Here is a 24830-nt window from a genome sequence, read left to right as displayed (position 1 = left end):
GAAGCCAGCAAAAATACCGAAGGAGGTCCCATTCTGAAGCGACTGCGACAGCTTGATATGTTGCTCCTGGAAACAAAGTCCCAGATCACGGAGTTAAAGGATTTACACATGGGAAAATTGCAAGGTGCTGAATGCAATGAATTCACAGCATCGGTATTCAATACGACCGAAGCGTACGACGAATGCGCTTCTTCTGTGATCCCTACGGTTAAGGATTGGTCCCAACATTGCCTGATGTAGTCGCTTCCAGACACTCCATTGCATCTATTCAAACCACTATCTGAGTGGACGAAGTCAGACCGTAATCAAGCGGGAATCAAGCGAAGCTGGTATAGCATTACCAAACCGCTCGGCGAAAACCTCGAAATCTTTGCAAAATTGATGGGGAATCCGAGAAATCGCTCTGGAAAAGCATGTATTGCCTATGTTCCGCAGTTGCTGCACCAAGCATTGCGGAAGTGGCGATGAGGGTGGACATACCCTAACCATCTCAATGCTAGCGGCATTCATCAGCCAAGATCGTCGACAACGCTCTAATGCGTCGTGTCCAGCGAAAGAACTTCCTCCGTTCTCGGCATACCTTTAGGGTATTTTCGTACATTTCGGTATGAACTCGTACATTTTGTATGACCACGTATTTTTTTGTATGACCATAACGTATATTTTGGAATGAAAAATGACGTATCTTTTGGTATGAACTCGTACTTTTTGATATGAACTCGTACCGTTTGGTATGAACTCATACTTTTTGGCATGACTAAGTTGCTGTGTTTTGTTAAAATACCGATGAAAAAGTCGTAGTATTCATCAATTTCAGGTTGGTTGCACCTCCATGTGTTGAACCCTAGTGGAACCTTCTTCGCGCTTCTTGGTGGACTCTTTGAATCCCTCGAAGGTAGGGCACGCTCCAACACTTTCGACTTTGCGATGTCCTGCTTCAATTTGGCAACTTGCTCATCTCAAAGTTGTTGGGCCTTTTCTTTTCGCTGCTTGAATGCTTGCATGCGGCGTTCCGTAGACCTCATGTAACGCGCCACTTTCCTGCAATACATGGGAAACGCGCCTTGAACTTGGTATGATCAGCCTCTGCTTTGTCTTTCGCCTCTCTGGCCCTTTTCACGCGAAACGTTCGTTGTTATACTCCACATTGGTCATCATGTCTAGTTCATGCTAGGGTTTCCACTTCGTATCAACAGTCATACCGTCCCAGAACACATTAAAGGCCTTTCCAGTATCACACCCATACGCGAAAGCTTTCTCCAAACGATCTCCAAACTTGTCCTGCGCAGTGTGTAGTTTGTCCGGATCCAGCACGAAAATCGCCATCCGGTAGCGATACTTGGTTGTCACCTCGGTTAGGTCCTGTCCAAATTTCGATTCACATTTTGCGCTCAATTCGGAAATAACATAATTGAACAGGTGCGGATCCTTGCAGACAGCATAGAGAAGGTTCTTGTCAGACAGCGGCTGCCAATACGTTTCCTCTGCGGGTTCCACGTCCAGGGGCTGCGCCGTTCGCTGCGCGCCTCTGTAAAAGAAGTTATTTTTTGTGACAATAATGTTAATTTTAACTTACTTACTTTCTAGACGACGAAATTGCTCGTACACGCGTTACTCCCCTGAGAATGTCCTCTCGATTGCGAAGGTAGGAGTCTCGATTGATCGCCTTGCGTGTCTTTGGGGGCTTTTTCTTGCCGCACACCTTGCGGTGCTTTGCCATGTTTGACTTCGAAACCACCTTGGAGCACGTAGCGCACGCCGCCTTGGGGGGGGATGTCACCCTCCGCCATTTCCAACCTTTTTCTACGACTGAGGACATCTGTGTGAATCGGATTTTGATTGGCTTAACATCATTTCTACATGTGACTCGTTTGATTGGCTAAAACAAAACGTTGTTTCAGGGAAAGAAGCCTAAGGACGATTAAGGCAACATGGGATTAGCTGGACCAATCAAAAGGTATTGCTGCGGTGATTGTCTTCCGGAATAAGCCCACCGCCTCGGTTTGCGGTGAATTTCCTTGCCATTCGGAGAATAGCTGTCTTTAAAATGACCTGCTCTGACGATCTGCGATGGAGGGTAGTTATCCTAGTCTACATATACGGTGTGGATTCTGAAATGGTGGGGCAATATTTCAAATTGATGAACGCAGCATCCGGCGCTCCATGCTACGTGACGTTCACCCTGGCCCTTCAGATACATTTATGTCTAACGCCAGAGCGACCATTTTATTGCGGCAGCGCTCGAAAGGCCTTCCAGCCTTAACTGTCAGGTCCCAGCGCAACTTGTTAGCAAGCGAAACATCCATGGGAACAATCCAAAATGGACTCTAAGGATCAAACACTTGTACACTCCCGGCCAAATTAATCCGGCCACCCACACTTTGAAGCGTAACGCACTCAATTTTTACGATCTGGCGCTGTGCTTTGGCTATGTTGTTCCTGATGTATGTATTAGTACGGGGTTGTTTGTGCTAACAACGCAGTGTTTGCGGTTTGAGGGGTAGCTCCCATACAATAAACCGATTTGGCAAAGTGGCCCAAACTTCCGGCCACTATCGTCATAGTTAAACCAAGAAAAACGTACTGAAATGGTTGTAGCTATGTAACTGCGTTGTCGTCCAACCACGGAATTAATGGACGATAGCATCGTTGCTGTTAGTAGTCTTCATTCGCTGTTATTCCCGGGCATGCCGGCGTGGCTGAGCGACAAGGAGAGAGGGTGTATCTGCGGGCTGAAGGAAGGCGGGCTCTCAATAAGAGCCATTGCAAGGACTGTAAGGCGATCACGCGACGCGGTCGAGCGAGCTCTAGCAGCACCACGTCGACGCCGCCGCCAGCCAGGCCGCAAGCCGATCGTGTCGGAAAGGCTGGCTCGACTGCTGCTGCGCAAAGCGGCCAGCGGCGATTTCAACGCTGCCCAGCTCAAGGTCGAGTGCAAGCGCGAGTGATCGGCTCGCACGATTCGGCGCCTCTTTTCTGGTGTAGACTGGTTAGTCTACACCAAAATGGAGAACACACTGCCGCTCCCTGAGGCGCGTAAGATGCATCGGATCGAGTGGGCGAAGCGCATGGTCGTCACGCCGCAGGCGGAGTGAAAAAAATCATCTTTTCCGATGAGAAAAAGTTCAATCTAGACGGGCCGGATGGGCTTCAGAATTATTGGCGCGACGTGCGGCGACCGGCAAGGACGACGGTGCGGCGACAAAATGGCCGCGGTTCGGTGATGGTTTGGGGCGCCTTTAGTGCCAAGGGCAAGTCCCAGCTGGCGGTGCTGACCGGCAGGCAAGCTTCAGCACACTACATCTACACGGTATCAGAGTTTTGTTGCCCTACGCCCATCTAAACTACGGTACAGACTTTGTAACAAGACAACGCATCGATCCATACGTCTAAAGAGACCATGGAGTTTTTCGAGGAGCAGGAGATCAACTTGCTCGAGTGGCCTGCCCACTCACACAACCTGAATCATATAGAAAATCTATGGGCGTTGTTGGCCCGGACGGTGCACCCAAATAGACGGCAGTACTCCAATGTTGCTGAGCTAACTACTGCTATCTTAGCTGCGTGGAATTGCATCGAAATGCGACGCTAGTGAAGTTGGTTGAATCGATGCCGCGACGCTACATCGAAGTGATTGAGAGGAAGTAGGTAAAACACACTACTAATACAATCATTTGCGTACATTTTTCTTGGTTTAACTATGGCGATAGTGGCCGGAAGTTTGGGCCACTTTGCCAAATCGGTTTATTGTATGGGAGTTACCCCTCAAACCGCAAAAACTGCGTTGTTAGCACAAACAACCCCGTACTAATACATACATCAGGAACAACATAGCCAAAGCACAGCGGCAGATCGTAAAAATTGAGTGCGTTACGCTTCAAAGTGTGCGTGGTCGGATTAATTTGGTCGGGAATGTATTAAGGTTATCGAAAATATCAGGCTTGCGTGCAGTGTATCTGGCGAGGCATTAACCCACTCGGATGACAGTCCCTCCTAGTGGATTCCCCCTCAATTGACATCTGTCGCGTGTGTGTGTGCATTGTGCTCAGCGTAACGGGGTTACACACACAAGTGGCTACAAGCCACTTGTAAATTTAACCGATAAAATATCTGTAAAAAGTTTTAGATACTTCCTCACCTTGGTGTAAGTCACACCAATGAATACATTGAAGTGGACCACCACAGTGAGTGGTCCACACATACCCAAAGATCCTATTGGTAGAAAGCAGCATCTTTCTACCAATTAGAGGTATGCATATTGGCGGGGGATCTGACAGCCAGCCGCTGTCAACCCCTTTCATAGATGATAAACAGTTTTAGCAGATTTAGGAGGAAGATCAATTTACAAACAATACAGTTCTCATTTTACCTTAACTAAGCTGCTTGGAGTCTTAATTGATTTATATTATCCTTGTGTACTCAAGTATAATTAACCTAAGTAATTACTAAGTACCTACGCTTCCTCATACACGTAGCGCAACGTGTAAGCTAAAGTAGTGAGTCAAGTTAGACCCACTACATCTGGTAGCACTTTGTAGTCCGTCCAACGACCGACTGCTTGACGTTCGTGCGAGGTGTACGAACGCGGAGCCGAGAACCAGATGAGCACGGAGGTGCCCATGGAGAGCTCCAACACGCCTGCAACGCATGTTGCACGCGCCGACTGCCTCCACCTATCTGACCTAGAGTGGGAAGCCCTTCAACGACTGTCAACAGTCATGGGAGAAGCGGCGATAGCTACGATGCTGCGTACGCTATCGCCGACGGAGCAACATGGTGTTGCTCTAGGATTCATCATGAAGGAGCAGCGTGATGCTGCTTCCTCAATGACGGCGTCGTCAGGGACGACACCGCGTGCTCAATCACTAAAATTGACCGTAAGCAATTACGTGGGAAGAGAGGGCGAGCCTCTTCTCCGGTGGCTTGTCGAGCTCGACACAGCCATAGCGGCTCGACGCATCGTCGACCCGCTGTCGAAGGTCGCATTCGCCATGTCCTGCCTTGGCGGACGGGCAAGGGGTTGGGCGTATGGACGCCGACTCTCCGATCGTACGTGCTTCAGCACGTACGAAGTGTTCAAAGAGGAGCTCAGACAAGCGTTTGAGCCCCCGCAAAACGAGTTCCGGTCGAGGGCGGAGTTCCTCGACCTTCAGCAGGGTAAGCATGACGTCCATGCTTACGCGCAGCGCGCACGATATTTGGTCTCAAATATCGTGACTAACCCGATTGACGAGGCGACTAAGGTCGTCACGTTCATGAAGGGGCTTAGGGATGGGCCTGTGAAGACCTATCTCTTCCGAGAGTACCCGAGTACTCTCGAAGCTGCGATTACTCTTGCCATGCAAGAAGAGTTTAGCCTGCGGCAGGCTAAACTCCATGTAAACGTACCGAGGCCGCAACCGCGCCCGGTAGCGAGGACGGGAGGTCCGGAGCCAATGGACCTCTCGAACGCAACAACTGCTGGTTACCAGCAGCAGGGAGGTAGCGTGCGATGCTTCCGTTGCGGAAGGATCGGTCACTTTGCACGGGAGTGCACAGCTCCCATGCCCCCTGGAGGTGGCCATCGCGGCGATGCTAAGCATCGACGCGGACTAACAAAAATCGCGAACATCCAGTAGGCGCTGGGTGCCCTACTGGTAATGCAGTCACCCGTGCAGACATCGGGCACGCGACACTGAGGACTGCAGCCCCCAGTGAGACCACCTCTCACTGCAAGAAACAAGATGACAGGCCGAACCTAGTCATCTTGAAGGTTTACTCGAAGAGAGCGAGTGACTCTCTTCGAGCTTTGGTAGATTCAGGCGCGTCGAACAACTTTGCTCAACTACGAAGCCTGACGAGACTTGACTCCGAGGAGGTACATGTACCCCAAAGTTTTCTAGAAGTGCGATTGGCAACAGGTGCCATCGTGAAGACCGAGAAGCGCGTCGTGAACGTGCGCTTCTCGTACAAACAACGAGTGTTTGTCGAACACTTTATCGTCCTGGACCTGGACGATAAGTTCGACGTGGCAATGGGCATGCCGTGGCTTGCACGGCATAATCCGGTAATAGACTGGAAGAAGCGCACGCTCGTGCGCTTCGGCCGCGGCTGCGGAACAGAGAGCGATGGACCTGTTACCGCAGCGCACGCACCAGCAGGTGCGCGCGGCTTACCCGTCGAGATAGCGCTTAATGCTGCTGTCCCGGAGTGCCGAGGAAGTGCGACTCCCGGAGTCGACGCACCCTCGGTAATGAGGGGCTCCGCCAATGAATGGCGTCGAGGTGACAAAGGCGTGTCGACTCCGGGAGTTGACGCTGCAAACCGTGCGGATGGTTGCAAACTTACCGCACTGACGCAATTTGCATGATGAAGACGAAATCGCATCCATTGAACGAATACCTCGTGGTATGGACGTACCTTCACTTCCGGGGAGATCAAGACGTGACCGGGCGCCAAACAAGTCCAGAGCCCCTGCCGGACGTTAGACTGCTGCGCCTACATCGCAAGAGCCCCATCGACGACGGCGCCCGCCACCAAGGCTCATGTAGCCACTTCTACCCGCCCCCTCTCCCCGCCAACGTGATGTCTGTGCCACCGTCACTGCTAACTTCTATCCAGGCCTCATAGAGAGCTTTATCTCCAGATATCCGACAGTTTGGTCCTCATGTGGGCCGCTCATTTTGATTGTGAGCCGACGTTACTCACGCTACCCAAAACTATTTTCACGGCCAAATTTGGCCGCAGAAATAGCTCTGGGATCGGAAAGCTATTTTTTGTTTGGCATTTGGCAATACCGTTGGCGACAACTGTAGCCAAATCCAAGCCAAATTTGACAGTTGTGGGCTGGATAGCTCGACCGGTTCGGTCATCCTTAACCACGCCATGCCACGCCATGACATAAATCTCCGCCATTTGGTTGAACCACCAAATTTGTGGTTAGGGTAGTGATGCCATCGATGGCAAAAACCATGATGCCACGAAAGTTGCCATTGCCACCGTGCCACGCTCGGCAAAACGTCAAGTTTCTTCCTCGACGCGTAGTTTCCCCTCTTCCTGGCGTCAAGATTCGCTTCTCGATCGATCGCATACCATGGAGGTCAGGCTTCATGTATTTCTCGTGCTACTACTACTGTTGGTGCTTCTCGTCGCGCTCCCCGTCGACATGCGCCGAAAGTACCGTCAACGCGAGCGTATCGACTGGGAGACATACGCTCAGCGCTTAGTTGACGGTGGTCAATTTCAGAAGTGCTATAAGATGCCGTGCTTGTACTTCATGACGCTTGCCTCGAAACTTGAGCCGTACCTGCCGGTCGACGCGAGGGAGTCGCGTAACCGGGCCGGGACTGATCCAGTAACACATTGCAACAAGCTACAGATGTAATTGGGCTAGCTAAGTGGTGGGTCCTACCGTGACGTGCGTGAAATTGGCGGTATGAGTGTTTCAGCGTTCTACAGTTCGATTCATGAGGTGATGGATGCTAAACTCGCTCATCCAGAGCTCAATTTGCAATTTCCTACTTCCGTGCAAGCCCAACGACACGCTGCGAAGGCGTTTGAACAGCTAAGCAACTTACGCGTGATGAGGGGATGTGTTGGCGCCGTTGATAGATGGTTCGATTCAGTTCCCGCAAATGAATGAAGTCTCAAGGGTGCGGTCATTCTTCTCCGGTCACTACCTGCGTTATGGTGTCAATGTACAGGCGTGTTGTGATCAGCTGAACCGGTTCACAGCTGTGGCGTGCTCGAGTCCTGGTGGAACCGAGGACGCAGTAGCATTTCTCAAGTGAAAGCTTTCGCGTGTGGTAAATGAACTCCCGAATGGACTGTATGTCGTTGGTGATAACGGATACACCAATACAAACCGGCTATTGACCCCGTTCCCGAGATCTCAAATCGCTTCGGCAGCCCATGGCAGCTACAATTTTCATCTCAGTCAGCTTCGCATTAGGATCGAAATGGCGTTTGGTCTGTTGGTTTGCAAGCTGCTAGTTTTCAAGGCGCCGCTGAAGATTGGGTTTGAGCGAGTGCCGCAGGTAATAATCGCGGCTTGTATTTTGCACAACTGGCGTATTAATCAGCGTCTTCGCGAAAATGGCAATTACAGAGTTGAAAATGATGAAGATATGATTGAAGGAGTGGAAGAGGTTCACGCAGGTGATGCTGTAGCCGATTCAACCGTATCTCCGCAAGGTATGTCGCGCTATCGATGCCTATATCAATCCTCAGACCTAGATATCGGCACAGAGACGTACAGCCGCTCGGAGTGGGTTCGCAATGCTATCGTTAAGCTAGTTGAGCGCAGTGCTATTATTCGCCCTCGGCGTTATCGGGCCTGGCGAGCTAGAGAAGAGAAGGAAAACGAGTAGTGGTTGATGGAGTACAAGCTAAATAAATTAGCATCAGTAGTTTTATTGAGGCAAGCAATCCCGTACGGCGCGCTTGCTTGCCGTTCCGCTCATCTTGAAATGTTTCCTTTCCGATGATAAAAATCGTTTCCGTAAATATTGTCGTATGTCAGTTTGTGGCAGCATTGGCAAATTTTCATTCTTATCGAGTCGTTCCACGGTGCCATCGCACGGAGCACAAGTGCCATGGCATGGCATGCCATGACAGCTGTTAAGACCCGTCCTGAAGGACTGTAAGCGAGTGATGAGTATGGTGGTCGCTTGGCGCAGTGCCTTCGTTTCTTTAGCTTCCGCGATTTTAACAATTGAAAGTAGACAAGTGCAAGTTTTATTCGGTCGAGAAAGAGCGGATTGTGGGCAACTAACAAGTGTCGCTTACATACAGTATCTACTATAATTTACTAAGCGTCGGGTATAACGGTGTAAGCTGATCACTTTGTTAATTTGATTGGTGTACACGTGTAACTTGCTTATTACAGTACGGTAACTACTTAAATTCACCGAAAAAACTCCGCAAAATAAGAATAACACATAGTTTTACTAGAAAACCTATCGAAATACAGAATTGCACATCACTTTATCAACAACCACATCAAAAGTGGGTACTTCCACACAAACACAGAAAAGGGCTTGCCATGCTGGCTTTCAGTGAACCAGCCATTTTGAACACCTCGATAGCGTAACAGCAACTCTCGTGAAAGCCCCCCCCCCCCCCCCCCCCCCCCCCCTCGTTTGTGGACCGCATGCCGAAGAAGATAGATTGGAGAGAGGTAGCGTTCGCTCTCTCGGAAGCAGACGGAAATACGTTACTCGACTCGGGACAGTCTGTGCAGGTCACCAAGACTAATACTAGCGTGTTGTCAAGCTGCTCGGGCCCTGCCATGTACACGATGAAGTACCAGCTCCTTCAATGCAAATCAAGGTCGTGCATGGATGCATGTCATCAACGGAGCTGTGGGTGGCGGGGAAAAGTGCTCACCTATTCTTTGACACGTCGTGTCGCTGTCGTTGAGACAGGTGGCCATTTTCGAATGTGAGATCTCCTCGCAAGGCCGGATTAACCTGCCAACAGAAACGGTTTTGCCAGGAGTTCACAACACAATGTATGAAGCCTGCCCGGATCCGGAACGCACTTTGGGTTGAGTTTCGTTTGCCAGGCGGTAAGATTCTTCGCTTACGTACACTTCAAACGTTTGTCAACTAGTAATCCGAGGCACAACTCGGTTGCAATGACGAGCCGCAAATATTGAAGTCATCGTACGTGGCATGGCCTACAATGCTGGCGCAAAGGATTCGATACCGATTTTATTTACGTATGGCAAGACCATGGATAGTCAACTTATTGTTGGAGATGGGTCTGACGAGGAACTTTTTGCTGTGGGGATCACTACTACAAAATTGCTTACGCGTCTGGATCATGACCTCGACACTTTTATTTTCCGCACTGACGAAACAATTACGCTTGCTCAAGTCGGCTGTCCAGTTCTGGTAATGCACATTTCGGATCGCGCTTGCAAGGTTCATCTAGTCGCGTTCTGTATCATATCCCAGCGTATCGAAAGCGTGCATATAGAAAGCCTGTTCTGTATGGCTACTCAGAGCAGTTGTTTAAAACGCCAACGTGGAGTCGGTGGGTACAAGACCTTGATAGGTCGCACGAAGACCCGAGGTTGCAGTAACTACTGGTGCAGGCGCCATCGAGGCGAGCGTGTTGCAGGAGAAAGAAGCAGGAGACTGTGAGGGGTCGCTACGCGACGAAGTCAAGGGCGCGTTAGTTGAGAATTGTAGTCAAAGAGCTCAAGTGAGGAGATCTCCCGTTGAAAGTCACATGCAGTCGCTTGATAGACTCGCGGTGACAACTGAATACACATTGCACAAACTAACAGGATTGGTACAGTTGGAAGTCGCTGTCTGTCTGGAGAGTTTGACCTGAAGGTGTAGCCAGGCTTACTCAGCACGACCTGAAGACGGATCCAGGAGTGTTCTGTAGTCCAGCTCATCAGTGAATAGCCCTGAGATAGGTCCCGTGTGCTTATCTGGTCTGTGATGATCAAGCAGGGGAATACTTACGATATCATGGCGTTGATTTCATTTCATTCCATCTACGCGGAGGTCACTGGACAGCAATGCGATTGAAGTTTGTGTTGGGCGACGCGGAGGGTAGACGACGTACCGTGGTGCACCATGCTGTTACGGCTCAGATGGAATCGAATTAAGCGAGGATGCAGCACATGGCACTTGAACGCACCGCTTGCTGCCGTTGCTGCAGGCCTCACAGTATAACCGGGTAGCACTCGGCTGGCCAATTTTGTCTTCCGGATAGAGAACACGTTCAAATGGTGTTTAGGTATCTTCCAAAAACCCTCGCGGATCTGCTCCCGCTCAGGGAGTTCAATCAGCTTGTGGTCATCCGCATTCCTTGTGGACCCTCTTGTTGGTGTTCTTTGTCTGGGTGACGAGTTCTGTGAATCAAACAATGCGTTAGCGAATATACACCATCAATTTGATGTACGACATGTCCATCTGTAAACATGTTGTATATTCCTCGTCGACGAAGTCAGCATCCGTAGTCTTCGGAAGCTGCGCTTGAGGCACCGTAAGAAATTCAGCGTGATCCGCAGGAGCTTCTTGGCGCAGCTTTGAACTTCTCGATAGACGATGAAAGGGTTGGTTACGGCCATATCGACCAGGTCCAAGGAGATGGTATTGTAGAACATGCGACAACGCACAACACGTTGACACGAGTAGCGTTGTAGCCTGAGCTGATCGTGGATATCGACCCCGCCCGTCCAGCCATGGTAATCACGCATCACAGACGGGCAGGGGATAGGATGCGTTGTCCACCAGGAATGTGGCGCTTAACAAGAGGGAGCGATATATGTTAGACTAGATATAGCGTAACAGCAATGAACATCATAACTTACCACACGTCTCGATTGTTGTACTACAATTTACTTGGCGGAGTCTGGGAAAACGGAGCTCGGCTTGGGCAGAACCACCATGACATTTAATTAGCCGGACTGCGATTTAGACGGCGTCTCACGTCCGTGAGGCCGCGGAGCCTCTGCGTGGAAGCGCGGTCGCTTTCAGGGAGACGTGCTCGAGACACTACGAGAAACGCTTGTACGTGGTGCACACAAAGTACGGTCGCGACCTACCGAACTGGTGCGGCATGCACGAGTGACAGTCTGACATGGTGGTAATGAGAGCGAGAAAAAGGAAAACCACCCAGAGGAAGGTAAATTGCGGTGTAACATAGAAGATGAAGTATTCTGCGTCAATAAGGGAAGGGGGTACAATTAATAGTCTGTGATACCTAATAGGTCCACTTCGCGGTCCAGGCGTAAACCAGGAATCTGATGATGCTGCAAAAAATCCAACCCGGTGGTCACCCATCATTTTAATTATGGTGCGCCAAAGTCCAACCGATGGATCAAGACACTATTCACTGTATCAAGAGGCAAGTAATATCGGAGAAAACGTTCGTTGCTTTGAATTGCTTAGGTGAAGGACTAGATAATCCACACAATGTCGACCGCATCACTTCCCTAATGTGGTGCGAGATGGCGTGGAATCAGGTTAGTCCCGCGAAGACACAGCACTATTGGAATCATTCGAGATTTGTCAGCAATACTAACATGAAGTATATACTAATCCAATAGAGACTGAGGGCGTGTTCGACTTCAAAACGTCAAATGCAGCAATTATCGGCTGTGTGGAACGTGCTGGTTGAATGGAAATACAGCACCAGCGCCCCCAAATCCGGTCGCCTCTGCATAAATACTAACCTACTTATTAAAGAGAGGTATATAACCACCAGGGAGTAGCATTTTGCAAAACTGTAATGGACGGTGATGACGACGACGACTTGTGGTTGGTTCAGGCTATCGCTGCCTTGCTGCACAGTACTCAAGGTGGCACTGTGCGCCTACAGGCGCTACTCACCCCTCACCTGAGTGGGAGGAAGATTGCTGCCCTCAGCAGAGTCATCGATTGATGCCCTTATCTCCACAGGCGTAGTGTTGCTATTGTCCGTGGTTAGCATTTCCATGTCGATCAGCTTTTTGATGTTGGTGTCTGGCGCGTTGTCGTAACCCACAGCTATCTCGGAGACGACACCATTGCTAGGCCGCGTTGCATTCAGTTTGTTTTGATTTGCGATAGAGAGATCGGGCAAGCTGGTTACCTGTCCGCGAGACAAAATGTCGCGGCACCCGGTAAATATGTAGAAGAAGAGCTCAAAACGTCGACGTGTCAGTGGTGTTGCTGTCATGTCGGGTGTAGCGTCTGGGACTACATAGCGGATGAAACTTCACCACACGAAAATTCCACTAAACTAGTCAAATTGGGTTGGATTATTCAACACCAACGCAATGAATTCTTTGTCTTTGAGCGCACGTAACAAAACACTCGCAGTGATCTACTGTAGCTCCATCAAATAACTCTTCAGACCGAGCGGATTGTAGTAAAAGATACGCTCCAGCTCGGTGAAGACAATGCGACTGCACCAGCGAGAATTGTCGAAGTCGACAGGAATCAATACACAAGGGTTGCCGTGATGTAGTATAGCCGACCACATGGTTTCAGCTACGTGCTCCTCGATACGGAGTTTCTTGTAACTGCGCGGCTTTGAACAAATGCGATTTCCTTCAACGCAAGTCACATGGGGTAAATAAATTCGTGTTGTTTGCTGCGGGATGAGTCCGAGGGCGTGGTGAGGCGGATTCGAATCGAGAAAAATCGAAAGTGAGCTATGACGGCTACCGCTCTGCCTTAACTAGACCTAGCGACCTTGTCTCAGGCTGCGATCGAGCAGCACGTCTTCCGTTCCTTATCCTCCCGGAAATAGGAGTATCCTTCCAGGACACTTCCACTTTCCTTCACGCAAGTCACGTGGGGCAAATAAATTCGTGTTGTTTGGAGCGGGCTGAGTCGGAGGGCGTGGTGAGCGGATCCAATACCATTATTACTTGTTCGCCGCGCGTGACGACTTGGTGTGCTGCACCATTTGTCGAGACAGACCCTTTGACTCCGTAGCTGCCATCCTCGGATATTCTTCATAGCAGTTGATAACCATCGACTGAGGAACTTTATGGATAACTTATCCGCTCCGTCTATTGCTAGTGCCGTGCCCCCCCCCCCCACTTCTGATTGAATGTGATGGATAGCTGGACGGTGGAACACCGATCCTTCGAGCTGTATTCTTGATTGCTTTCACCACTTCGCGGGCGGTGAGTGATGCGCACAAGTGTTGATGGTCTTCACTACTTAGTAGTTTCCTTGCCCGTAGGACGTGATGCAGGCCTTTGAATGGGCAGAGTAGTTTCTCCCCGGATGCATTCTTGGTGGACCAGGCCCCTTGACCAAATTGGTCATTCTTTGCTCCTTCGAGACCAATAGTTACGGAGGTCGCTTTGTTCCGCGTTACGCGCCTGCCGTTGTTGTCCGAGAAGAATGTATTAGCGGTTTTGAGGCAGAAGAAGCGACGGGTCTTGCCGACCATGAGAAATTCCGATCGACGCTGGAGGAAGAAGTAGCCGATGATGATGCTTCCCCAGAGAAGGCGCTGTATTGGTTTTGAGAGATTCAAGGATCGGTAAAGCAAGCGTAAGAATGGCGGCGTCAGCGGTTGCTTCTTTCGACGAGGCGACGAATGACGTTTAATACCTTGCAGGAGTAGTTCGAGTTTTGGTATCGTTGGAAGTAATACATTCTTGTAGCGGCGATGTTACGAGCGGATGCTGGCGAGTTTTAACTTGACTGTGGAGTGATTGCCTCCGATGCGGTGGGAGTTCCATCCTGCCGCCCAGCAGTAAGTCGCGAAGTATCCCAGGCGTCTTGATGCAGTCGATGGTTCTAACCATTTGGACCTGTTCATCTGTCTTACGAATCGACACCATTGGCCCCAGTGTCTAGTGTACGCGGTAGAGGTAGTGTCTGCCAAGGCATTTTGACGGAGCATAGATCCCAGACGACCGATAGATCGTCGAAGGGCCCTTCTAGTGGAACCTGTGTCCATGACGACGGCATGATAGTCCATACGTCGGAGAGAGAGTGGTCAGCAGTCCACACACGAGACCCGTCATCGACCATCACATTGAGTTTCCCGGCAATGTGAGATGCGGTGAAGATGAGGTTGTACTGGAATTCGGCGAACGAAAGCAGCACGTTGTACATTTTTGCCACGATATTGCAGCTCGATCGGCGATTTGCCCAAGAGACTGCATGTCAGGCCCACCTCTGGCCTGCTGAGCAAGCAAGCCAGAGCAATGCGGCGCAAAGACTCTGGCTTGCTTGCTCGCGGCCAGAGGCTTGAAGTTCCTGTGGCAGCTACCCGAGAGGGTCAGCCGTCACAGTGAACATGCATTTTGTAGGAAAAACATGAAAAAGAAACATGGAACATGCATTTAGTAGAAAAGAAATGAAAAGAAAACAAAAAGACGCAGGGTAGTACACAGTCAAGGAAAACCCCAGAAATACGCAAAGAGAGCCCTGTGCTCGCGTAGGAGCACAGCGAGGCATGCATGTTAGGCTAGCAGTAGCAATTCAGTATTAAATAAACCGTCTACCCCGCACATCGACCACAACTACCGCGCTTCTCGACAGGACCAACACTCGCACCCACTTCAACGACAAACACTCTTCGGGCCCAACGCGACATCTGGTAGCACTTGCGGGGGGAAGGCTCGCTGCTGCACGGCACTCAAGGGGAGGCTTTTTCAGCTTGAGGTGTAAGTGTCACGTCAGCGTGACCAACCCAGCTGTTGATGAGACTTTGGTACATTAATAGGGCAACCTATTATTGTACGCTGACCGTGGGAAATAACTGGAGGGCAGCCGTGGTGCAAATTTGTTTTGCATCTGGCCCCGGTGACAGCCCATTTGCCAAAGTAGCTACTGTTCTCAAAAGACTGCACCGCATATAAATCGAGCACTATAAGTCTCGAAGCCGGTTAGTCAGTTTTTGTTCTTGGTAGCCCGGCACAGCAAAATTTGGCGAAGCGAAGACCAGGACGACAACCGTCACCGCTCGACCTCTCACGCGTCATCGACCTCTCACGTGTCATCGACATCTTCAAAGGCATCGAAGAAGTCCAAGACCTCCCACAGCGCATAACTCGGCCAATTTTAGGAAGTAGCATAGGCTATTATCTTTAACAGGTTTTCTCTTTTACTTTCTTGTAGTCAGTGCCCCTAAAAGTAGATTGCTCCCACCGGTATCAAGTTTCAAGGGTGAACACACAAAGTACGAAGTTTTCGCGTGTTCAAGATGGCGGATCCGGCCCAACTAATGCATAGTATGTTGGCGGCCATGGAAAAGCAGACAGAATTGATCGACGAGCTGCGTAAGTCAAGGCAGCTGTCGCAACTAAAGCTGGATGGGATAAAAATGCCCAGCTACGGGGGGACGCTCAAGGAATCGTTCCAACTATACCGGGAGCAGGTGGAGCAGTACTTTTTAGTTAAGGGCATAGACTGGAAGGATAGTAAGTTGAGTGGACGCATTTTGGCTGTGTTAGCGGGATCGCTGAAGTATGGAGCCGCGCAGTGGTACATCGTCAAGAAGGACGATGTGAAGAGTGTGTGGACAACTTCTTTTTGAAGCTGGAGGAAGAGTTCGTGCCTCCGGATCTGCAAGAACGTCTTCGGGACCAGATGAATGACTTGAAGGAGCGTCAGTGTCGAGACTTGTCCGATTATATCAGCAAGTTCAGGCACTTGATTACTCAAGTCAAGGAGATGAGCGAACTGGACAAGATCATGTATTTCTTGCGTGGTCTGCCGTCAAGTATTCGGGAGGAAGTCCAGTATCGCAGTAGTGCAACGTTGACCGACGCTATTACCGTAGCGCTCGACTGTGACCGGTCTCACGCGCATCGTGGACGCTCGGATGGAGCACGCGACAGACCGAGGTACCGATCGTACGACAACAGACGATCGAAGAGCAACAACGATGGACCAGTGCCGATGGAGATCGACAACGTAAGGGTACCGTCGAAGGAGGAATGTATGCGCCGAAACCTGTGTTTCCGGTGCGGGAGTAGCGCCCATCGGGCTCGTCAATGTCCGATACAGCCGCAGCAGCCGCAAATGGCTAAGCGGAATGCGCCGAAGTACAACAACTCGGGCAGTAATCAAGGGCGTAAGCCGAGGATGAACATGGTCCTCGAGGACGACGAACAGGTGGATACTGTCGTCATGGATCGCGTGACTATGAGTGTGGCTGACATCCAGGAACAAGCGGATGAGTTACAGGCATTCATGGACAAGGCACGTGTACAAGTGGAAGAGACTGTCACAGCAGCGTCAGAAATGACGGAAGATGCTGGCTCGCGTGGACTACAGCCAGTTGAAGAACCGAGTTTGCATGCGATACAACCGGAATTGGAGTCTGGTGTGTGCGGATCGCCGCCAGAGCAGGAAGCTGAGTTGCATGAGAAGCAGCCAGTGAAGTTGGTTCAGCAAGGATCGCAACCAACAAGTACAACGGAGACCTTGAAGGTGAACGCAGTGGAGTCCGAACGTCCGAGTAACCTTTTCATCAGGAAGGGTCGCATCAATGGCAGAGATGTCCGAATTCTGTTGGACACGGGTGCAAGCACGAACATGATTATGCCAGGTTTGGCTAGTAATGTGCTTCTGTCAAGACGACTTCAAGCTCAGCGCTTTGATGGCACGTTGACACCGGCGACGGATGTCAAACACGTGGAAGCGCCAGTGAGCATGGATGGGTACTTCTTTCCAGCGATCGAGTTCGTGGAATGGAAGTTGCCGGAGTCGCACGACGTCATTTTGGGGAAACCGTGGTTTAAGGACTACAACCCTCAAGTGGATTGACAAAAGGAGGAGGTTGTCATACCTGACCGGATGCAATTCATCGACGTCGATGCACCGTCGTTCTCGCACAACTTGAAGGAAGGCGAGTATGAGCAGGTGTTTCGGGTGAAGATACAACTTGTGCCCGAAGTGGAAGGAATTTCAGAACCGATCTTCAACGTAGTCGGTAAGGAGTTCAAGGATGTGTTTCCGGAGCAATTACCAGACGGATTGCCTCCGATGCGTGAAGTCAACTTTGAAGTGACGTTGAAGAAGGGGGCTCAACCAAGCTCTCGAGCACCGTTCCGCATGTCGAAGATGGAACAGGATGCTTTCGAAGAATTTGTCAAAGACAAGTTGAAGAAAGGATGGATTGAAGTGTCGAACTCGCCGTGGGTTTCGAACATCTTCGCTATCCCGAAGAAGGACCCAGTCACAGGTCAAATGCCGAAAAGGGCTGAATGGTTGCGTAGCGGCAATTTGAAGATTCCGTTGCGTTGGGTGTTCGGCTACCGCTATCTCAACAGCGTGACTGTCATTGCCAAGATCCCGTTGCCATTAGTCGATGAGTTGTTCGATAAGATGGTAGGCTGTGTCATCTACACGTTGATCGACCTTGCGCAGGGATATCATCAAATGCTGGTGGTGAAGTCAAGTCATCCGTACACTGCGTTTCGAACACACAAGGAAACGTATCAGTGGTGTGTAGCGCCCATGGGAGTGGCTGGAATGCCAGGGACATGGCCCAGGCTCATGCACAAGCTGTTCGACAAGTACGAATTTGTTGTCGTGTATCTCGATGACATCTGCGTCTTCTCGAAGAGTATGAAGGAGCATGTGGAGCATCTGCGTGCAGTTTGTATGGTACTGCGTCGCGAAAAGCTTTTTGCGCACATGGCAAAGTGTTCGTTTGGTCAGTCCGAAGTGGCTTTCCTAGGACATGTTGTCTCGCAGGCAGGAGTAAGCGTTGATCCGCGTAAAACGGAAGCGATAGCCAAGTATCCGACTCCGACGAATCGAAAGCAGTTGTTGAGTTTCTTGGGTTTGGCAGGATATTATCGCAGATTTATCTGTGATTTGCCGAGATTGCTCGTCCGTTGAGGGATTTGACGAAGGGAGATGCGCCATGGAATTGGACGAAGCCTGTGGAAGACGTGTATTTGCATCTCAAGCTCGCACTGTAGCAAGCGCCGACGCTGAAGTTGCCGGACTTTGAGCGACCGTTTATCGTGACGACGGACGCGTCAGGACATTGTATTGGTGGAGTTCTGTCACAGAAGTATGACGGAGCAGATCATCCGATTGCCTTCTATTCGAAGAAGTTGGATAAACATGAGCGTGGATGGCCTACGCATGAGAAGGAGCTACTAGCTATCAAAGTGGCTACGGAGAAGTGGAGACACTATCTGCATGGACGCCCATTCGACGTCTACACGGATAACGCAGCGTGTTCGTGGATGTTGCATCACCCACGAGTGTCACCAAAGATGGCTCGCTTTTTGACGCACTTTTCGCAGTACACGTTTACTTTGCATCATGTGCGAGGTAAGATGAACGTCGTAGCGGATGCGCTCTCACGGCCTCCACCGGATGGACTGGAAGACGAAGAGGAGAAAGAAGCACCTCTTCCGGATGTGACGTATACGGTTCATGACTGCGACGACGAATGCGCGAAGAATGCCGCACCAGTTCATGACCACCGTATTAAGTCTGCAGTGTTGCGCAACTTGTCAACGGATGATACTCACCTGTTACTCGACGATGTCAACTTACGGGGGGAGGGTCGCCCGATTGGCGTAGCACAGCAGCAAGTCAACAGCGTCGACTATCATTTTGTAAGTCCGCACTTGGCCCCTGAGACGAAAAGAGCGTTTCAGGAAGGATACGAATCAGACCCTGCTTTCAAGCAACAGTGGTCTAATGGAGCAGGAAAGGAGAAGTTCGTCAAGCACAATGGACTTCTGTTTTTCAAACAGACGAAAGGCGAAACTGTCTACCGACTTTGTGTGCCGAAGGTAAAAGAGCTTCGCACAAATGTCATGATCGAATTTCATGATGGAAAGACGTCCGCGCAACCTGGAAGTCGACGTACGTACCTGAAAGCAGCGCAATGGTACTACTGGCCGACTATGGACCGCGACGTAAGGGAATACGTTCGCACATGTGAGACTTGTGCACGATGGAAGTCCAGTAGCCAGAAGAAGAAAGGACTACTGATGCCGATACCAGTGCCAAAGGAATGCTGGGAAGTGGTGTCAATGGATTTCATCACGGGTTTACCAGTGTCGGAAGGGTTTGATGCAATACTAGTTGCAGTGGACAAGTTGTCCAAGCGAGCGAAGTATGCACCAACGTATTCGACAGCTGACGCGAAGGACACGGCTAAAGTGTTCTTTGATGCAGTTGTTCGGCATCACGGATTGCCGAAGGTCATCATCAGTGATCGCGACTCAAAGTTCATCTCGGACTTTTGGAAGTCATTGATGAAGTTGATGGGTATCAAACTCAGCATGACAACTGCGCACCGGGCTCAGGCAGATGGCCAGACAGAGCGCCAGAACCTCGTGCTCGAAGATGCATTGAGATGTATGATCTCGTATCACGGTGACGATTGGGTTAAGCACCTAGGGACTATCGAATATGCGCATTCGACCCTCGTCAACGCGTCTACGAAGTTCGCGCCATTCGAACTTGACACAGGATGTAAGGTGTCAAACATTGTGGCAGAGGAGATGAAAGACCTGCTGCAATCGGAGAATGATGTGACGCTCGCGGAGTTCGCGAAGAACTTTGCGAAGGAGCGACAGGAGATCGTAGAACGTGCTCAGAAGAATTTGGAAGAAGCTCAAGCAAGACAAAAGGAGTACTACGCTCGCAAGCGCAGACAAGTTGTCTTTAAAAGAGGTGACTTAGTGCTGCTCGACACGAAGAACTTACCGCTGAAAACCGTAAACAACAACACGGAATTGAAGAAAGCGAAATTAGCGGCTAAGAAGGTTGGACCGTTCGTGATTGAACGTATGGTGAACGACAACGTGGCGAAGTTGATACTTCCGCGCACGATGAAACGTCTTAATCCGACATTCAACGTGGAGTTACTGACCCATTACCAAACGAACCGTGAGGATTTTCCGAATCGACCGATTCCGAAAGCTGTACCTCTAATCTTGGACGAGGACACTGGAGAAGAACTCTACATTGTGGAGAAGCTGCTCAAGAAACGAACTAGACGTCGCAAACGTCAATGGCTCGTGAAGTGGCATGGGTTGCCGGAGCATGAGGCAACCTGGGAAAGCGAAGAGCAGATCAAGCACGTTTCGCATTGGCGTCAACTCCTGGATGGGTATCGACTCCGCCAACGCGAAGTCAACCAGGGGGAGATGTCAGGCCCACCTCTGGCCTGCTGAGCAAGCAAGCCAGAGCGATGCGGCCCAAAGGATCTGGCTTGCTTGCTCGCGGCCAGAGGCTTGAAGTTCCTGTGGCAGCTACCCGAGAGGGTCAGCCGTCACAGTGAACATGCATTTTGTAGAAAAGAAATGAAAAGAAAACAAAAAGACGCAGGGTAGTACACAGTCAAGGAAAACCCCAGAAATACGCAAAGAGAGCCCTGTGCTCGCGTAGGAGCACAGCGAGGCATGCATGTTAGGCTAGCAGTAGCAATTCAGTATTAAATAAACCGTCTACCCCGCACATCGACCACAACTACCGCGCTTCTCGACAGGACCAACACTCGCACCCACTTCAACGACAAACACTCTTCGGGCCCAACGCGACACTGCACTCATATTATCAATGTGAAATTGGATGTGCGTGCGTGTCGATCCACCGAACGAAGCCCAGCAGGGCCTCCAATGTAGTGCTGCGAGAACGGCACTGCGAACTTCTCGAATGTTAGTGGAATCTGCTTGTATCTCGCCTTCGGAGAATTGTTGTCGGATGTAGCACTTTAGAGCTGGTTCTAGCACACAGAGACCGTCCCCACTAGCGTCCATGAATACGTGGAATTGAGGCTCCGATAGCTCTGCTAAATGAACGACGGGTATAGCGTTGAAGTGTTTGGGTTTCGTAAAACGGTTTGAAACCATCGTAGGTCTTCGAGCGTAGATGGAGATAGTGTGCAGAGGCCGTACTTTGGGCACCTCGATGCTGATTCTTGCAGACATCGTAAGAATGCACGGGCAGGCGGAAAACAGCTCACCACATGACGATTACCTTAAGAATTGTTGTTCGCGACGCGAGCTGGTCTGAGAGCAGCATCTCGATCCATTTTGGATAATTTTGACAGATTTTCGGCAGGAACGGATTCTGTAGCTGTTAGGGTATCTCACAACAGTCCCAGCGCCTTTTGCACTTTCTGGAACAAGTCGTGTATTTCGGCTTGTTAATGGCTGTAGGTCCCAGGACGGTAGCCATTGCACGACGAAGGGATAGACTGGAGTCGACACATATCGTCCCCGTATCAACCTCGATGCACGTGTGGTCATCGCACCACACGTTTCCCGTAAACCGACGGGTTAGCTTGTCGCCATGTTCGTATAGTTTGTTAATTTAGGAGCCTGCGATTGAGTTGAACGCAGGTGATCCACACCAACGAAACCCACACGAGAGATCGATGACGAGTAGGTTATCGAAAGCGAACATGTGAACGGAGTCAGCATGTATTGGGATGTGGCGAAAGGCGCCCAATACACCCCCGAGCATCATCAGTACACATTCTCCGAGATGAGAAGATGTAAGATGGTGGATTCGGTTGGCGATATCCCGAGGCGGATTGTACGAGATCGAAGTAAAATTGCTGCGGTCCGTGAAATCATTGACAGATTGCCCACGTGGCATCAAGTAGTCATTGATGAGACGAATGTCGGCAGTTGTTGATCCTGCCTTGTCGACCGCTCCGAGGGGACTCACAAAAACTTCTGGCCATTGATGAACGAGATGTGCGTCAGCGATGAGGTAACGCCCTTCAAGTTGACCTGCGCGCAGATGGCGACGTATGTGTTTGGTCAACCTCTAGATACCCGAATGATTTCGGGGGCGTGATAATTGCTTTGGTGGCTAACCGGCCGTCCACTGAGGCCGCACACCGTGACGAACTATGTTGTTCCACGCGTCCACAGTTGGCGCTAACGCGGGGTCGACGGGTGACTGTAGCTCATAGAGATCTTTATTCGGCCTAGGAACAGCGGGTGTTTGCACTCGCACGATGTCGGATAGGGTCGAGCTCGTTCGCTCTGTTAGGCTCGTCCAGAGCCGAACTTGGTCGTAGTCGATATCATCTATCAAATCTATTATTGTTGTAGTTGTTGAAGACGGATGCTTGGTTAGCTGCACCAACATTGTTCAGCGTACACATAAAGACGTTGTATCGCGCCTGGGCTGTCTTATTGCGATTCGGACGCGATGTCGGAACGGCGATGTGCCCGGGTAGTCATAAGTCGGTGAATTGAGGTTTGATGCCTCCCCATCGCTCCGAAATGAGTTTTCCCGCTCCTGTTCTTGTCGAAAATGGCCGTTTGAGCGCTTCATGTACTGACACCCCGACTTAGATAAATACTTTAGACACAGCTTACGCCTGTCCTCACTAAGTGGAAGTTGCGAATACACGTCAGGGGAATGCGATTGTTCGCTGTTGGTCGGGGATTGCGAGAGGTCTTGTCGTTATCGTGCATGCGGAAGCGCATGGAAGGTACTTGTTTCCACTGTTGACTTGAGTCGTGGAGAGCCGCGAGGTTATCGTCGCAACGGGTGAACTGGGTGGACACGTTCAGCGCTGCAGATAGACCGTTGGAGAGTAGTGTATTGCGAAAAAGGCTGAACTTGTTGTTGATCCAGAATGTCAACAGTCTCGCCATGGTTGGATCGGGTCGAGCGTGGTCAGAGTAGTTAATCACAAAGTCCTTCGCGGTGGAGATAAGTCTGCTGTCTCGCTGTTGTAGAAATATTTGGCGAGCTTGTAAGCGCACAGAGAGCACCAATTAGGTCGGCGTAGCTGGAGACCTTAGGCGGGGGCTGATAACCGTTCTTTAACAAGAAATCCCAGAGGTTGATTGTAGTGGGTCTAACATGATTCACTACTTTTGCTTACACTTTGCGCTACGTGTATGAGGAAGCGTAAATACTTAGTAATAACTTGAGTTAATTATATTTGAGTACGCAAATATAATTTAAATCAAATAAAGACTCCAAGTAGCTAGATTAAGGTAAAATGAGAACTGTATTTGTTTGTAAATTGATCTTCCTTATAGAACTACTAAAACTGTTTATCATCTATAAAAGGGGTTGACAGCGGCTGGCTGTCAGAGCCCCGCCAATATGCACGTCTCTAATTGGTAGAAAGATGCTGCTTTCTACCAATAGGATCTTTGGGTAGGTGTGGACCACTTACTGGGGTGGCCCACTTCAATGTATCCATTGGTGTGTCCTACACCAAGGTTAGGAAGTATCAAAAACTTTTAACAGATATCCTATCTGTTAAAATCACAAGTGGCTTGTTGCCACTTGTGCGTGTAACCCCGTTACACCATCCCCCCCTTAAGGTTAGACGCGCGGGGTATCCGCACGTCAATCTTTGGAATTGACCATTCGTCAATTCTCCGCGTTTGGAGAAGAAATCCGCGCTCATTCAACGATGAGCGCGCCTCAGAAGAAGACTTCAAAGTCGGTGGGGAGTCATCTCTCCATCGATGACTACTTCGAACGCCAGAAGGCGAAGTATGGTGACGTCGTCGATTTCGACGACAACGATGAAGATATCGAGGGCGAGGAGGACTCGCCTTCAAAGCGCAAAGACTCAGTGTCGAGCGAATTGCTCGACCCTCACGCCAAGAACGTTCGTCCGCGTGAAGGGGACGAATCGGACGCTTCGAGTTCGAAGCGTTCGCGGACAGAGAGTGATACCCCACTCGCTTCCGCTGGGGCTCTCAGTTCTCCGCGCGCTGCTGCTGCAGCGCGTGATTCCAAAGCTCTAGGCTCTCCGCGCGCTGCGCCTGCAGCGCGCGATCCTTGGACGCTGTCCGCGTCCGAGATCACGGACCGGTATGGGAACTCGGTACCTCCGAATGAGGTGCCGCTGTACGTATGCAGCGCCATCAAAGATGACGCCGTGGCTGCCGAGCTGCACTTTGATGCGGAAACGCATCAAAGGCGTGATCATTACATCGGACTCTTCCATGAGCTCCGATGGTTTCAAAGCAAGAAGACATCTTCTCGCAGCAAAGTGCCCGAGTGGCAGGCACTTTGCCAAGGCTGGAATACTATTGTTGAGAACTTCAACAAGAAGCCGAATGCTTACCGTGATCGGGTTAAGCAAGCGCGTGATCGCTTCGAGACATACTCGAAGCGTGGAAAGCTGGAGCAACTTCATGTTGCTGCTGAGGAGGCAAATGTGCCGTGCGCTGTGCCCGAGGGCTTTCAGTGCACGAAGTGCTTTCCAGGCGCGGTCCGCTTGAGCGACCTCGACCTGAACGGGTACACGTCGTTCCGTGTGCCCGAGAGTCTCAAAGAGCTCCGTGCTAAGTTCTTAGCACGTGAGGGTTCGGGCGCTAGCGATGATCGCAGCGCTCGTATTACTTCTGCTGCACCAGCGCGTACTGCTCCTCGTACGCCCTCACCATTTCCGGAACTTCC

General features: G+C 50.5%; 1 protein-coding gene across 1 annotated transcript in view; it reads right to left on the bottom strand.

Moving 5' to 3' along the window:
* Positions 1-1170: 1170 nt before the first annotated feature.
* Positions 1171-24830, bottom strand: part of IUM83_19069 (uncharacterized protein) — a gene marked incomplete at both ends in the record, with an annotated part of 62001 nt that continues 38341 nt past the window's right edge. The window contains one exon of the mRNA XM_067944098.1: positions 1171-1528. Within this exon, the coding sequence (XP_067787816.1) occupies positions 1171-1528 (358 nt within the window). The remainder of the gene's footprint in view (positions 1529-24830) is intronic.

This window comes from Phytophthora cinnamomi, assembly GCF_018691715.1.
Source record: "Phytophthora cinnamomi strain GKB4 chromosome Unknown Contig57, whole genome shotgun sequence".
Classification (NCBI taxonomy): Eukaryota; Oomycota; class Peronosporomycetes; order Peronosporales; family Peronosporaceae; genus Phytophthora; species Phytophthora cinnamomi.
Note: the sequence above shows the minus strand (reverse complement) of the source record. Positions and strands in the feature narration are given on the sequence as shown.